This window comes from Nothoprocta perdicaria, unplaced genomic scaffold (assembly GCF_003342845.1).
Source record: "Nothoprocta perdicaria isolate Ctin4 unplaced genomic scaffold, notPer1 scaffold_4, whole genome shotgun sequence".
Lineage (NCBI taxonomy): Eukaryota > Metazoa > Chordata > Aves > Tinamiformes > Tinamidae > Nothoprocta > Nothoprocta perdicaria.
Window position 1 is genome coordinate 2,003,920 of NW_020455643.1, and position 13,500 is coordinate 2,017,419.

The 13,500-nt window shown below is 40.4% G+C and overlaps 1 protein-coding gene across 1 annotated transcript; it reads right to left on the bottom strand.

Annotated features, from left to right (window-relative positions):
• Nucleotides 1-3,432: 3,432 nt before the first annotated feature.
• NMD3 (NMD3 ribosome export adaptor) lies at nucleotides 3,433-11,609 on the bottom strand. The gene is made up of 15 exons (XM_026045407.1): nucleotides 11,566-11,609; nucleotides 11,017-11,151; nucleotides 10,766-10,862; nucleotides 9,449-9,529; nucleotides 8,950-9,078; nucleotides 8,618-8,708; nucleotides 8,365-8,443; nucleotides 7,939-8,035; nucleotides 7,528-7,645; nucleotides 7,002-7,147; nucleotides 6,566-6,678; nucleotides 5,892-5,964; nucleotides 5,321-5,427; nucleotides 4,622-4,692; nucleotides 3,433-4,213 (listed from the first exon to the last, which is right to left on the bottom strand). Exons 1-15 carry the CDS (start codon nucleotides 11,607-11,609, stop codon nucleotides 4,080-4,082), a joined length of 1,515 nt encoding a protein of 504 aa, XP_025901192.1. The 3' UTR covers nucleotides 3,433-4,079.
• Between the last annotated feature and the right edge of the window lie 1,891 nt (nucleotides 11,610-13,500).

Genomic DNA, 13,500 nt, shown 5'->3' on the forward strand with positions numbered 1-13,500 from the left:
AGCTTTTCATTGAATCCCAATTTTAAATCATTCTTCCAATGTCCTTGCAGTCCTTGGCACATGTGAAACATTTTCTTAACTAACRCAAGAAATTACATCAGTTGCAAATGCATCTCATACATATCATTTTGTTACATTAAAGGCACTTTTAATTTTTGGTAATTATGCTTGGATCCGATCCTGACCAATTTTAGACTTGATCTCTCCAGCTTTAAGCATCTTAACCAARTTCCCAGCTTATGCTTACACTGAAGGTTAAGTACAGAAAACTTAAGTCTGAAATTCTGAGGTCAACAATATTCATTGCTACATGATTATGTTCTGGAATGAGCCACAGTCGCCAAAACACTCTGAAACCCAACACAGGAGTCTCGCTCCTATATTTAACTGTTGCTCTGGGAGCACATGGCTAAAATAAGTGGCCTTGGCAGAGCGCAGAGGGAATCTGCTGGCAGCAGCGGCAGAGAGCCAGGAATAAGTCCCTGAACGGCCAAAACCAAAGCAGTTCTTTTTTTGGTTTTTTTTTTTTTTTTTTTTTTGGTCTTTCCCTTCTTTTTTTTTGTTTTTTATCAATTAAAAAAAAAAAAACCCAACGTAGCAAATGTATCAGCACAAACAGGAGGCGGAGGGAGCTCTGGGCGTTCAAGGGCGGCTTTTCTTTGCAACAGCTGAACACGCCGCTTCAGGCTGCTCCTGTGGGGGAACAGTGACACCAGGCGGACGAGGACAGTCCTCAGCCCGAGTCAACATCTCACCAGTATTTCCAGGTCCATCTCTGCACATGAAACATTTCTGCCTGTCACTGCAGGTGACGGAAACGAGACTCCCGCTCCCTCTCTCTGGCCGTGTTGCGCCATCCCAACCAGGTGTTTTCTCTGGGAATAAGGGACTCTGCATTGGGCTTGTTTCAGTTGCTGTAAAGGAAAAGTAAGTGCATGGGGTCCCCCCACGAGGGTGCCCTGTCCCTGGCAAAGCCCGTACTGACCACAGGCAACCCCCCCACGAGCAACTCCTGGGAGAAGGGAAAGGGAATCGCATGAAAACGCCCTTGGCTACTTCTTCCCACCCTTCCCAAGCAGGAAAAAGAGCTTTTGGGCCAAAAGTCTGCAAGAAGCCCTATTTAGTTTCCCATTGTGAACGCTTTGTTTCGGAAAGAACAGGACAGGGGCTGTTCTGAAGGACAAAAGCTCTTGTCTGCTGCAACCCAATCTCTTCAGCTGGCTGCATCACCTATTTARTGCGTCAGAAAGTCCTTTCTGTTTGGCCTGCTGAGTGACAATAGCACTTGAAACGCAGCCATCCCAGCCCTGCTTCAGAGAGCCCTTTCCTGGCCACGCACGAGGCACCTGCTCGGTGCCCACAACGCTCAGCCCTGGTGCCGACCCTGCCCACACATCACTGGGCAGCTCTGGCTCCACAGTTGCAAGGCAACTTCTGTACAGGACAAAAAGGTGCTTTCTTTTTACATCATGGGCTCTTAATTTGCAAAATAGAGTTTTTTTCTTTTTCTTTTTCTTTTTTTTTTTTTTTCTTTTTCCCCAAAGTCTAAGTGGCAGCCTTTTAATCTGTTGAGAATTAAGTACCTCTTGTCAAATTACTTATCCAGAGTCACTGAGAAGAATTTGGGAAACATTTCACTTGCTGTTACAGCATCAAAGCCTCTTTTGGCTCCCAACTGTTTAAATGTTGAAGGGCCCACTGTCAACCTGAGGACCTAAAATGAGAACTTTGGTTTCAAGTGCAGAGCTTACCCATCACCAGAGCGTTGTCACTACGCGTTACCAGCCAGCAAACAAACACACACCAAGCTTAGCCRGAGGCTTAGATTTATGACTGGCATCTTTGGTGTGAGTTTCTCCAGACAAGTCCCTTGCTGGAAGATGCTTGGAAATTAATACAGACGGGTAATAAACCTTGTGGRAGTGACAGAAGGCGAAGGGAGAGCCACAGAGCAAACACGGATGGGACTGCAGCACATCTGAACTTAGGATGTACAAGGAAAGCATCAGAGAGGAAGAAGAGGACGATAAAAGCTCATTTTACACGGTGCCACTTTGATTCCAGCTCCTCCTTCACCCCAACAGGAGACAGTTTGTTCATAGCAAACAAGACAAGATAAAGGATTGATTGCTCTCAGCCGCCAGGAAAAAACACAGCCCAAACCACATCCCACCCAGACACATTATGAATTGCCTACAAATTAAAGCTCTTGAAAGATTTCCACGGATACGGTCCAAAGGAGGCAGCCGGACTGAGTTTTATCTCTATCCCAACACTCCCGCCACCAGAGCATAGTAAAATTTACTGGAGTGATAATTCAGGTTAGTCATGCAGCTCTATTCTCAGGGATTTTTTTGAGCATTGCTTTATGCAGTTCCTATAGTGAACTAAGTTAGYAGTATAATATAAATTACACTTCCAGTTCTCAGCAACTTTATGGATTTTTCTTGGCTGTTTCTCTACATAATAAAAATAGAAAGTTCCTGAGAGGAAGCAAAAAAGCTCAGCATGACAAATACAGAGTGAGAAACACTCCTAAGGGATCCCTGAGCTAACAACTCACTCGCCAGCTCCAAGGGAACACTCGGCTGCATCAAAATTGCCTTCCAAATTTCCACTTTTTCCCTTTGCAAGGGGATGATTATAAGACRGATAGAAACAAACAAAACAAACCACCCTGAACTTAACTCATCATTTAGGATCAAAAATTCACTTGCCTCTTAGGGACTCTATTGGGGCTCAAACACCAGGAACAGAGGCAAGACTGGGTTGCGAAGCAGTCACACTTGCTCAGAAATGCTTAGTCCACAGCTAACATTTGAACTAAAGACGAAGGCAGAATTTCTCTTACCTAGCAACATCCAGCCCACTGGCAAGGCCTGGACTGTTTCCTAATTTTTCATTAAAACACCTTAAAAAGGTGTCTAGTGCTGTCATTCAGAAAGGTGTTCCTGACACCTCATCAGCAGGTACTACAGAGAAACAGTGCAGTGAATTTTCAGCCTTATATATTTCTCAAGAAGTTCTACAAACACACAAGTAGTGACAGACAAAATGAGAACACTTAACCGAGTTTATGAATTACACAGAGGAATCAATAATACCTCTGTAACTCAATCCTACTCATCTCTTAATAAATTTCCCATTTTTACAAGTATTCCCTTCTTTCACATATGCCAGTTCATTTTTAACTCTTCACAAAACATGTTGCAGAATAAGTGGCAACATTATGCTTCCTGCATGGCATGTTTCCCTGTTTCTGTTAAATGTAAACTCACATAAACTCTTAGCAGTATTTCTGTTGTGCCACCTTTGAACAGAGAAGTGAACAGAGAGCTGACTGACATCAATATTCTATGTCCAACTATACCAATGTGTCCTATTTGGGTTCACAATAGAGAGTAATTTAACAGATAACCAAGTGATGGACAAAAAAAAGTTTTATAGTTTTTAATAGTTCATATCTGTTATATTAGAGATTATGCACACCACAATATTCATTACAGTCAACAGAAGTCRCCATCTTTCTGACTTAGGATGCTGCACCTTCAATCAACTTACAGGAATTTTTTTTTTTGTGTGTGTACAGAACATGTAGATTTGGAGTTACGTTACCAAAGGAACAGAAGATGCATGCTTGAAGTTCCCCCAAATATTATAATGGGGAATAATCCAGCATCTTCATGTAATACTTGAAACCACTGTGCTAAAAAAAGAAAAAAAGATTAAGACAGGAAAAATCTGCCTTACAGATAAGAAACAAAGTAATAAAGAGTAGGTAAGATAACACCACCTACAACTGCAGAAGTTAAAGGGAAGAAGCTGCCAGGGGAATGTGAGGAACCCATGGAACTTGCACGACAATGCCTGCTCCAGGGATTTAACTTCAACGGCTTCCTCTGGAAAATTATATATAATCATTCAGCAACATGATTTAGTGATATAATGGTATCCATCACATTATTTTCCAAGTTCAGCTTCTAACTAAACATTACAAACTGTAATTATTATGTATTGGGCATTTTGAGTATTTCTTCCTCCCCAAACGGACATTTACTGTATGTACCGTGTGGTTGTTCTTATTCTGTCATCATACTTGCTCCCTCCCCACCAGTGGCGTCCTGGGATATATGGAGATCCTCCAGCATTTCAGCCAGACTGATTCGTGGCGGCCCATCGTCATCCGTGTCGCTCTCCACCGGAACATCTGCATCTAAGAAACAGCAACAAACTGAGAAAACACCACGCACACACGCAAAAGAAACCCCAAAATCCCAAACTCCCTCCTCAAACCCCACTACAAAGAATGCAGCTTGTCTTCACGAAGGATGATAAATAAATTAACAAATCTTCACAGGGATATTTGTTTGTTGTAGAGGGCTTTTTAACACCACCTCCCCCSTGCCAAAACTACACTTCTATCTTGCATGTTAAATGCAAAGAAATGCACAAAACATCCCATTCAGTGTGTGCAAAACAGAATAACCCACAGTTTCAASTTTCAGCATTTCTCTAAGCATTAGCACGTGGAAGAATTCAAACACAGCATTTCAATATAAATATTTTAACTGAAACGGTCAAGATCTAATTATATGCCATTAAATGATTAAAAAGGTCTTACYTCTGTAAATGTTGACATTCTTCCTTATAGCTTCATCTTCTTCAAGATCTTCAAGGAAGTCTTGGTATTGTCTGTAAAAGCAGCTTAGTGCAATTAATCACTTTTTTTTTTTTTTAAAACTTTATGCAAATTTATCTAGAGATTCATCAGGGAACTTCAATACCCATAAAAACCCATAAATAAGAACACAATACCCATAAATAAGAACACAAATAAGAACATAAATAAGAACACAAAGCTCCAAGTAAGGACTGCAGAATGAAGTCCTTTAGATATGCATTCAGAGTGAAATGCCTATATTTTCAAAAATATTTCTTTCCATTTAATTATTAGCATGTATTGGTTAAATCACTTTGTCCTCRTTTAACACTAACTGCCTCAGCTTTCTGCTCAGTTGAGTGTTATTTAGAATTAATCAGCTGTTGCTGCAACAGCTTTGTCCCTAAATGTACCATCCATGAAAATCCTCCCGTGCTTTCACGAAAACATCCCTTTAGCCAAATCAATGCCAACTGTAAACAAAAGACAAAAAGCTTCTGATGCTAATAATATATATCCTGGCTGAGGCTTTTCTTGCAAAGAAAATCACTCCAGGTATTACACTGTGTTTATCCTCAGCAGACACTGAGGAATGTTATTCCTAGATCTGGCACCATGTCCTAGTAGAAGGGACTACAAAGCTGCCTGTAGATACTGAACCTTTCGTCATCTGTATCCATGCCCTCTCTGTCCCTCTCAAGCTCTTTTAGTTTCCAGTTTCTGCGACGCTGGCGTTTGGACCGGTCGTAGCTCTTCTTTATCAATACCTAAGTATAACAATAACAGCAGGTCCACTTACACACATGCCTTAAACAAAACTGACAAGGTTCTCTCAAAATCCCAAACAATATTCAAGTCTAGATTTGGATACCATTTATTCAGCTGATTTTACAGATTGAGTCAACAACTATACTACTAAACACAAGACAGCAGCAGCAGTAATTCTGCCTTGAGTTCTGGAGTGGCCAGTCTGGCACTAAGAAGCTTTTATATACAGTTTATATAGCATTTGTCAATCTGAAAGTTTCCAGACACTTTGGAAATCTATTATTTAAACACCACACACATACAAAAAAAAAGAGATCATGAGAAAATAATTCCCAGAATGAGTCTAATTTCAGCATTAATGTCCCTTTTCTTTGGCAGGAACTGCTAAATATTTATTGTAAACCAATCACTCCGAAAACTCCTGAATAATGTGTGAAAATTTTATACAAGAAAATGATCCTACCACATCAGGAATATGGTGTGGGTTCATCTTATTTGCAAACTCATCATTTAAGTTACAATTGGCCAAGTCGAATCTAAAAATGAGAACAGAGACATTATCCTACTCCTTTACATACACATACAAAGCTGAACTTGATGCACTGAATGATTATGCTGAAGACTGTAAATTATAGCTCATAAGAAAATGAACATTTTCAAATAAATTAGAGCAAATTAGAAGCCACAGAAGCYATCCTAACTACAACTAAATTGCAAAAGCTGTTATCTCAAATTGTGGTGACTTGTCCCATACAGAAGTATCCACAGAGATTCTGCTGGGCTCCCAGCACTTCCAGCAACACTCATCCTTAAGCCCGCTAGTACTGAAGTCTAGTTTACCTCAGTGCTGTTTATTATTGAGCAACAAGGCCATATGTTGTGTTATATTCTCATATTGACTGGTATTTTCAAAATGCCCCCAATTGATTTGCAATAAAACTATTACTCAAAAATGCACTTTATAGGCAAAACATTAACTATCTCTTTATTAATAGCCCTTTTCTCAAGGTAATTTTTGGTCCTATCATCACCAAAATACAAACACCTCCTGCACGCATGACTCAAATGATAAAATCTTAGAGTTACTCATTTAAATGGAAGCTTCTTCCACCTCCCCCTCCTCCCCCAAAATCTTACCCCAAGACAAGGTCCCCAGGATTTAAAATGTGTCCCAAGTGAGTATTGCAGAAATACTGATGATCCGTATTCAACTCGGAAGTCTTCTGTACCCAGGCTTCTGCCAGTGTGTGCTTRAGGAATAAAAAAGAAATATATACGTATTCAAAAGCAGCAGAGCTTGCCGTGCTATTAAAGCATTCATACTGCTATATTACTGCTTTAAATTAATTTGTAATCAAACCTTTATTTCCTCATCAAGTATCCAAAAATTGCTATTTCCCATTTCTCATCCCTAATGCATAGTTTTTAAAACCAYTTCTATAAATAAAGAAAATTACTTGGAAAAGAGTTTTTTCGACAGAAATAGAAAGCTTCAGATAAGAAAAACATATATGTAACTTTGTAATATAGAATGATTCAAAACGGAACTCCTCACATATAAGACAGCTCTTACTTTGTTTGATCTTGCCCCTGCACCTGCACCTTTTCTCTTCTCTTGAACTCTGGTGATATCCATAACAATAAACTCCTCCAGCTGCTTCGGGTGGAACAAACTATTGAAAGGGTGGCGCCAGTAAGTGTTGCCATCAATTTCAGCGACTGAAAAGACAGGGTGAGAATTTGTTTCAGAGAAATTAAGAAAAAACACAAACCCACAAACAAATGAGTACTAGTAAAAATTAAAGTAATTGCCAAATGGACCGTGTCCAAGTTTGTTATCATAAAACAAGTGCCTAGGACAACATTTCACTGTAAAGTTTTATTTTAGTAGCTGCTCATGATCTGTCTATACCAAGCTAGATCACTTACTGTATGTCTGAAGCATGAATCTTTCATTCATAAAAAATATTCCTCTGGATTTACCAGTGTACAGGCACCTTGTCAACACTGAGGTCSTAAAACACGAAAGCAGAACGTAAAAGCCTGTGCCAGCAGAAAGCCACGTGCAGCCACGGGGCAGTGGAGATTTCACAACTTACTCTGCAGAGTGCTGGGATCAATGAGGTGGATGGTACTCGTTACCCTAATGCACACACAGATCTGACTCATGTTTCCAAGGCTCTGTGCCAGTTTTGGTGACAGACAAACAACATTGTCCTGCACACAAAAGGAAAATTAATAATAATAAATTAAAATTTAATTTAAAATTTTAATAAAATTTAAAATTTTAAACTCCACCAGGTAACCCCAGTAACCTCCTTAAAATAATTGCTATCTGCAGTCCCTTCATGGGCACAAACACACACGCACTGTCTCTCCTCCCCAAACAGACACTAAATTGAGCCTCCGTAGCTCAAAACTTTGTAAAGACAAGGAACAACCTCTAACCACTATTAGCAAAAACGAACTCTAGCCACTGACTACCCCAAGATGAAACAGAGAGAAGCTACCTTGCATATGGGAACAATTTCCACAGAGAAAGTGCTTTTGTAATTGTAGACATTACTATGGATATCATGTGAGATCAAGCGTTGAGATGATTTTGCTCTATAAAACATAAGTAATAAAGCCTTGAAGCAGTAAGAAAGACATTATTTAAAGCAGAACACAATCATCACAAAGTATATCAAAAAGATACCTAGCTGCATACTACAAATATTTTAAGGAAATGGCAAAATGTACCAAGATTCCTTTCACAATGGCTACATGGAAAAAACATAGGCCTTCTGTAAGAAGGGTTTCTGTTTAACTAGAATACAAGTTACTTGTAGTTGCATATTTAAAAACAACAACAACAACAACAACAACAAAAAAGATAAAAGACATTTTCCCAAAGTGTATTCAAGACAGAGCAAACAAAATATTAGATGACATACCTTGCAGGAACTGTACACTGAAGAAAGTCTACCATCTTCTGGGCATGTTGCTTTGAAGAATAGTAAAAATCCAAGCCATCTTAAAGAAAGGAAAGCTCAGTGAAGACAACTATTAGAAATACTGCATTTCCAGTATGTAGTGTATTTAAAAAGAACAATATGGCACGTGTCTGTACAGAGCTACCGATGTAAACATTCTTCCAATGTGAAACAGGCYACTCCTCCTCAAGGATTATGAAGCCAATTCACTCACCATGGATTTCTTTGATGCGAAGCGTATTTTGATGAAGCCTGTGTTTTAAAATCAGCTGCTCCAAGTAGTAGAAAGTCTTTTTGTGCAAAGTCTGAAACCAAAGCAAGACAAATTTATTAAAGTTATTCTATTTAATCCTAGTGGATTAAATGGAGTATATGGAGTATATGGTGAGAATAAACATTACATGGAAATAGGATCCAGAAAAGGAATAGTCATTTCCCAGCGAACAAGATTTCACATATCCTGCATTTATACCACAAGTTATTTAAACCATCTATTTGTTATCTTTATATATCTAGTTGCTAAATATTAACTAAATTTGCCTCTACCTTTTGTCTGAYTTGAACTACAGCTTTCCAGAAATCCTTAGCTTCAATTCTGTGACAGTCTTCACACATTTGAGACTGAACCATGTACTCCACCACAAATATTTGCTGAAGAACTGCTCCATTTATCACCTGCAAAAATAAAAGTTTAAAGAGTTTTCACTCTCTCTTTCCTAGTCATGTCCAAACAAGACTATTTCATACAATCATTTCAGCATTCTGAAACTACTTCCAAATTGTTACTATTTTTATTACCTCTGCTAGAATTATAGGACACAAAGTCAAATTCATGTCACAAACATAAGCAGTATTTTCTCTGGGAAAGTTTTACAGGGACAGATAACCTTGTTCAAACTGTGATGAGCAGCACTCTTAATGCTAAATTTGAGCATAATGAAATCAGTAATTTTTCCAAGACCCGTCCATTAAAACAAACAAACAAACAAACAAACCCTCCCCCGCTTTTTTTAAAGCTACATGCAGAATTCTATAGTTCAGGTACCTCTTTCTGTACAGTCAGTTTTAGTTTAAGTCTCTTAGAATGTGGTTCAGTCCAAATAAATCCTGCATCAATGAGCCGGACCTGTCAATGGAAAAGTACAAAAACTTAGCTGCTGCCAACAGTTTTACTGGAGTTTGCGCTGCCAGAAAACATACATTTATGCTACACTTCATTCTTCATCCACCGAGGAAGTTAATAACCTCAAAAAATAAAACAAAGCCAGAAGTTCAGCAATCTAACAAGCCCCATAGTAACCGTGCTCAACTTGCACACAGATAAGTTGCAGAGTAGCACTTCTTCTCTCCTTTCAAGTCTTACTGTATTTTTTCAAATAAGCAATATCACACTGGAAGAGTAATTATGTTAATAACAGCAACAAAATTAATCAGTACTTTCCAGTTGACTCTGATTTGCTTTTGGCTGGCAACCTGCAGTGCAACATAATGGATCAGTAGCAGTTCAGAAACATCAATGGTCAGTGCACAGAACACCCTTTTACTTTAACACAAGAATCTTTCTTTAGGAGGAAATGAATTAATTTCCAAGCAAACTTTAACAAGAAGAACGTACGAAATTCAGGAATATATCTAAAAACATACTCTACAGCAATTTATCAGATGCAGTTAAACTTTTCAAAAACCGGAGCAAAAATAAGATACAAAAATAATGGAAGAAAAAGTGGATACAGCAACTTGTACAAGTCACAGTGGGCTTCCAATATGAACACAGGAAACAAGGATGCACTAAGAACTGCTATCACAAAAAAAAAAAATCCTATTTTGTGCATTTGGAGATGTTTAGAATACATAAACACTGGCCTAATATAAAAATGTCAACAAGGCAAACTACTACTCTACCTCAGATTTTCTCCTCTGGTAATATTCTTAACCTAAGAGATACTTCATCCAATCCATAACTTTTGATTCATTCTGTGTGCAGACCTCTACAGATCCTTTCAGAAATACAGCAAACACACGAGCAACCTTTGGAGAAATAAACCTTAAAACTCCTAAAAAGAAAACTGCAAAATTAAATGGCACTAAAACCACCTTAGCTTCCTTCAGTTGACTACACTCAACTCCCATAGAGATGACAACAATTTTGTAGTTTTGCATGCCTTAAAGTCACAGATTTGGACTGCAGTAGCCTCAATTTRTTTGCAAGTCCTTCAAAATCAGATGACTTGCATGAGATCAGATGGCCACTCTCTATGCTCAGTATGGATCAGCTGATAAGGTCTATGTAAAAACAAGGAGCTACGTGTGCACATTAGTCAGATTTCACTTTATGAAGCACTAAAGCAACTCGGGTACCCACCCTGCTAAGTGAAGCTTTGATTTTTTTCAGGCACAAYGCAAGAAGCTCTCTGGATTCTAAGGTACACTGAATCCAGGTTCCCGGAGGCTGAAGATACCTGCAGGGCAAAAAAAATATTTGAGAAACTATGAAACAGTTTCAGTAAATTAAAACCCTTAAAAAGGCAGGCACTTATTTCCCAATGTCCAGCTTGGAACAGAGGCACCTCTGCTYACAGAGGCAGCCAGGAGCGGTTGTGCCGGGGCACCCACCTCTCGCACTGCTTGCAGAAGTGCACGGTGACCTGCTTGGGGATGCCCTCCGTGATGTCCACCTGGCAGCGCAGGCAGCCCACGCACATGTTGGCCGCGTTGGGCGGGATGGCCAYGCCGCACTGGCAGCACAGGCTGCGCGCCGGAGCCCGTGCCGCAAGGAGAGCGTGCAAAACAAAGCAGGGTAAGAATTAGTATAGACGCAGCTTATTAAGAGGTAGAAAAGGATAAATTTTCTTTTAAAAAAGATGAAATAAAAATATTAAAATCGAAACCTCCCYTCCCTGTGCCAAGATAAAACAACCGAACGGACTCAAACCCGCTGCAGAGACGCCAGCCCGAGGGCAGGCCCCTGCCAACCCGAGGGACACGCGGCGTTTGTGGCTGTAATTGCAACTTTCGGCGCTGCCCGTCGCGTGGAGGCCGCGGAGCAGCGCCCGGCGCGGCCCCAGCGCCGCCACCCGCGGCCCCAGGGGCTGCCCGTGCCCCGTGGCCCCTTCCCGGCCCCTTCCCGGCCCCTTCCCGGCCCCACAGCCCCCGCGGCCTCACATGTTGCCCGGGCTGGGCGCCGCCGGCCCCTCCAGATACTCCATGTTGGCGCCTCAGCACGAGCGGCGCCTTCCGGGCCCGGGCGGAAGGGGCGGGACCGAAGTGGCCGTTGCGGCCGTTGCGGCCGTTAGAGGAAGTGCGGAGCAGAGAAATCCCTGTAAGCGGAGGGGAGGAAACAGCGGCAGCCGCGCTCTGGGGAGCGAGTTTAAAGGAAATATTTTTATTTTCCCCCTCTGTGTTCTGTGTGGTAACGTTTCAGAGCAGCTTTTTTCTTGCGAGCCAGGTTTGGGTACAAATCAAGAGGGAAGCAAAAGCCGCTCGTCAGACACCAGCCCTCCCAAAGGCCAAGCTGGTATCTGCCAAAAGCAGCACTCCTGCCTTCTCTGGGACCTGCTCAGAACTATCTGGGTTGTATTTTGGAGAAACACTGTTGGTGACTGGTTAGAATARGATTAGGCTTCCAAAGCCCTGTTTTGTGCTTGTCCAAAATGAAAGCATGGGAGCGCAGTGCGCCAGAGCTGTTATTTGCCCAAGTTGACTAAAACAGTCCCCGCAATGCTGCTGAGATTCAGAAATTYAAGTTTCAAAAACTTATTTCTGAATCAACTGTGACATCAGTCTCATTGGCTTGTTTTTCACTGAAGATATATTTTCCTCCCGGGATACACGGTTTATTTTCACTTAATGCTTAAATGGAAGAGTGATGTCTTGACATGGTTTTATGGGAAAGGCTGTACTGGACCTTGAGGCAGTTCCCTTCCCAATGAGGGATTTTCCCATACATCTCAGTTGCTCACTGGGATGCATGGAGACCCTCCGGTGTCTGTCCTGCTTCTGTGTGCTGATTGAAATGGTTTCGTGCACTCACGAAAATGAGAAATGGTTTCGTGCACTCACTGGAGAAAATGAAAAATAGATAACTACTACTCACGCTTTTTTACAGAAGTTACTAGTATAAATAGGCCACTTGGAAAGAACATTTTAATTAAGAAAACTTTTTTTTTTTTAAGATAAAATATTGGTTTTGTCCCCTTAGAATGGAAATTTCCACCTTCAGGAATGGTACAAAAATGACTTTGTGGAGTCTCCTGGTTGARCTAGTGACCCAATTTTTTTTCCTCTCTGTGCTGTTTTATGTCACTATTTATATTTTCTATTTTTCCTACAGGAAATGTGTTTACAAATTAAAAAATCTGAGAAGCTATTCATCTACACTTCGTTTTGCATTCCGCCCAGCTGTTTCAGCTAGTTTTTGGCATATATTTAAACTTCACTTTTTTGTATCTTTTTTCTACTCTTTACTATTAACAACTTTGCTGCAGATGCCAGGAGATCCCGATTATGTGAAGCATTCTTATGGTTTTGACTTTTTGCAGTTCTAAATGAAAAATATACAAAAGTTAAGTTTTACAAAGCAAACTAAACCTCATGAAACTCACACTGTGCTCATTGGAGGGGGTCCATCCTTTTTGCTTAGCTGTGCCTATGGAGTATATTTGTACTGCTTGTTATTTGCATCAAACTACATATTTAATGTTCCCAGCAGGTGGTGGCAGTAGTGTACAACAACAGCTTCTCCCTCGGTCACTGTATTTATGTTCTAATTTACTTTTTCATTAAGATGTGCTATGTTAATTTATTAACACAGGGACCAAGCTGACAGACAGTCTTTGGATCCAGCTACAGTGGTATGAACTGGTACTGTCAGCAATATCTGAGGGAGCAACTGGTACTGTCAGCAATATCTGAGGGAGGGGGCCCTTTCCAACAGCAATTAATCCTTGAAAGTTGCTGTTATTTTATCTTCCAATTATACTATTTTGAGTCATTTGCATTATTGTTTTTGTCTGTTTGTCATGTGTAGCTGAACTTTTCCAAATACTTCTTTAGGTGTACTCTAAACGGAAGTTGTAACTGTGGTGGAAGGAATAAAAA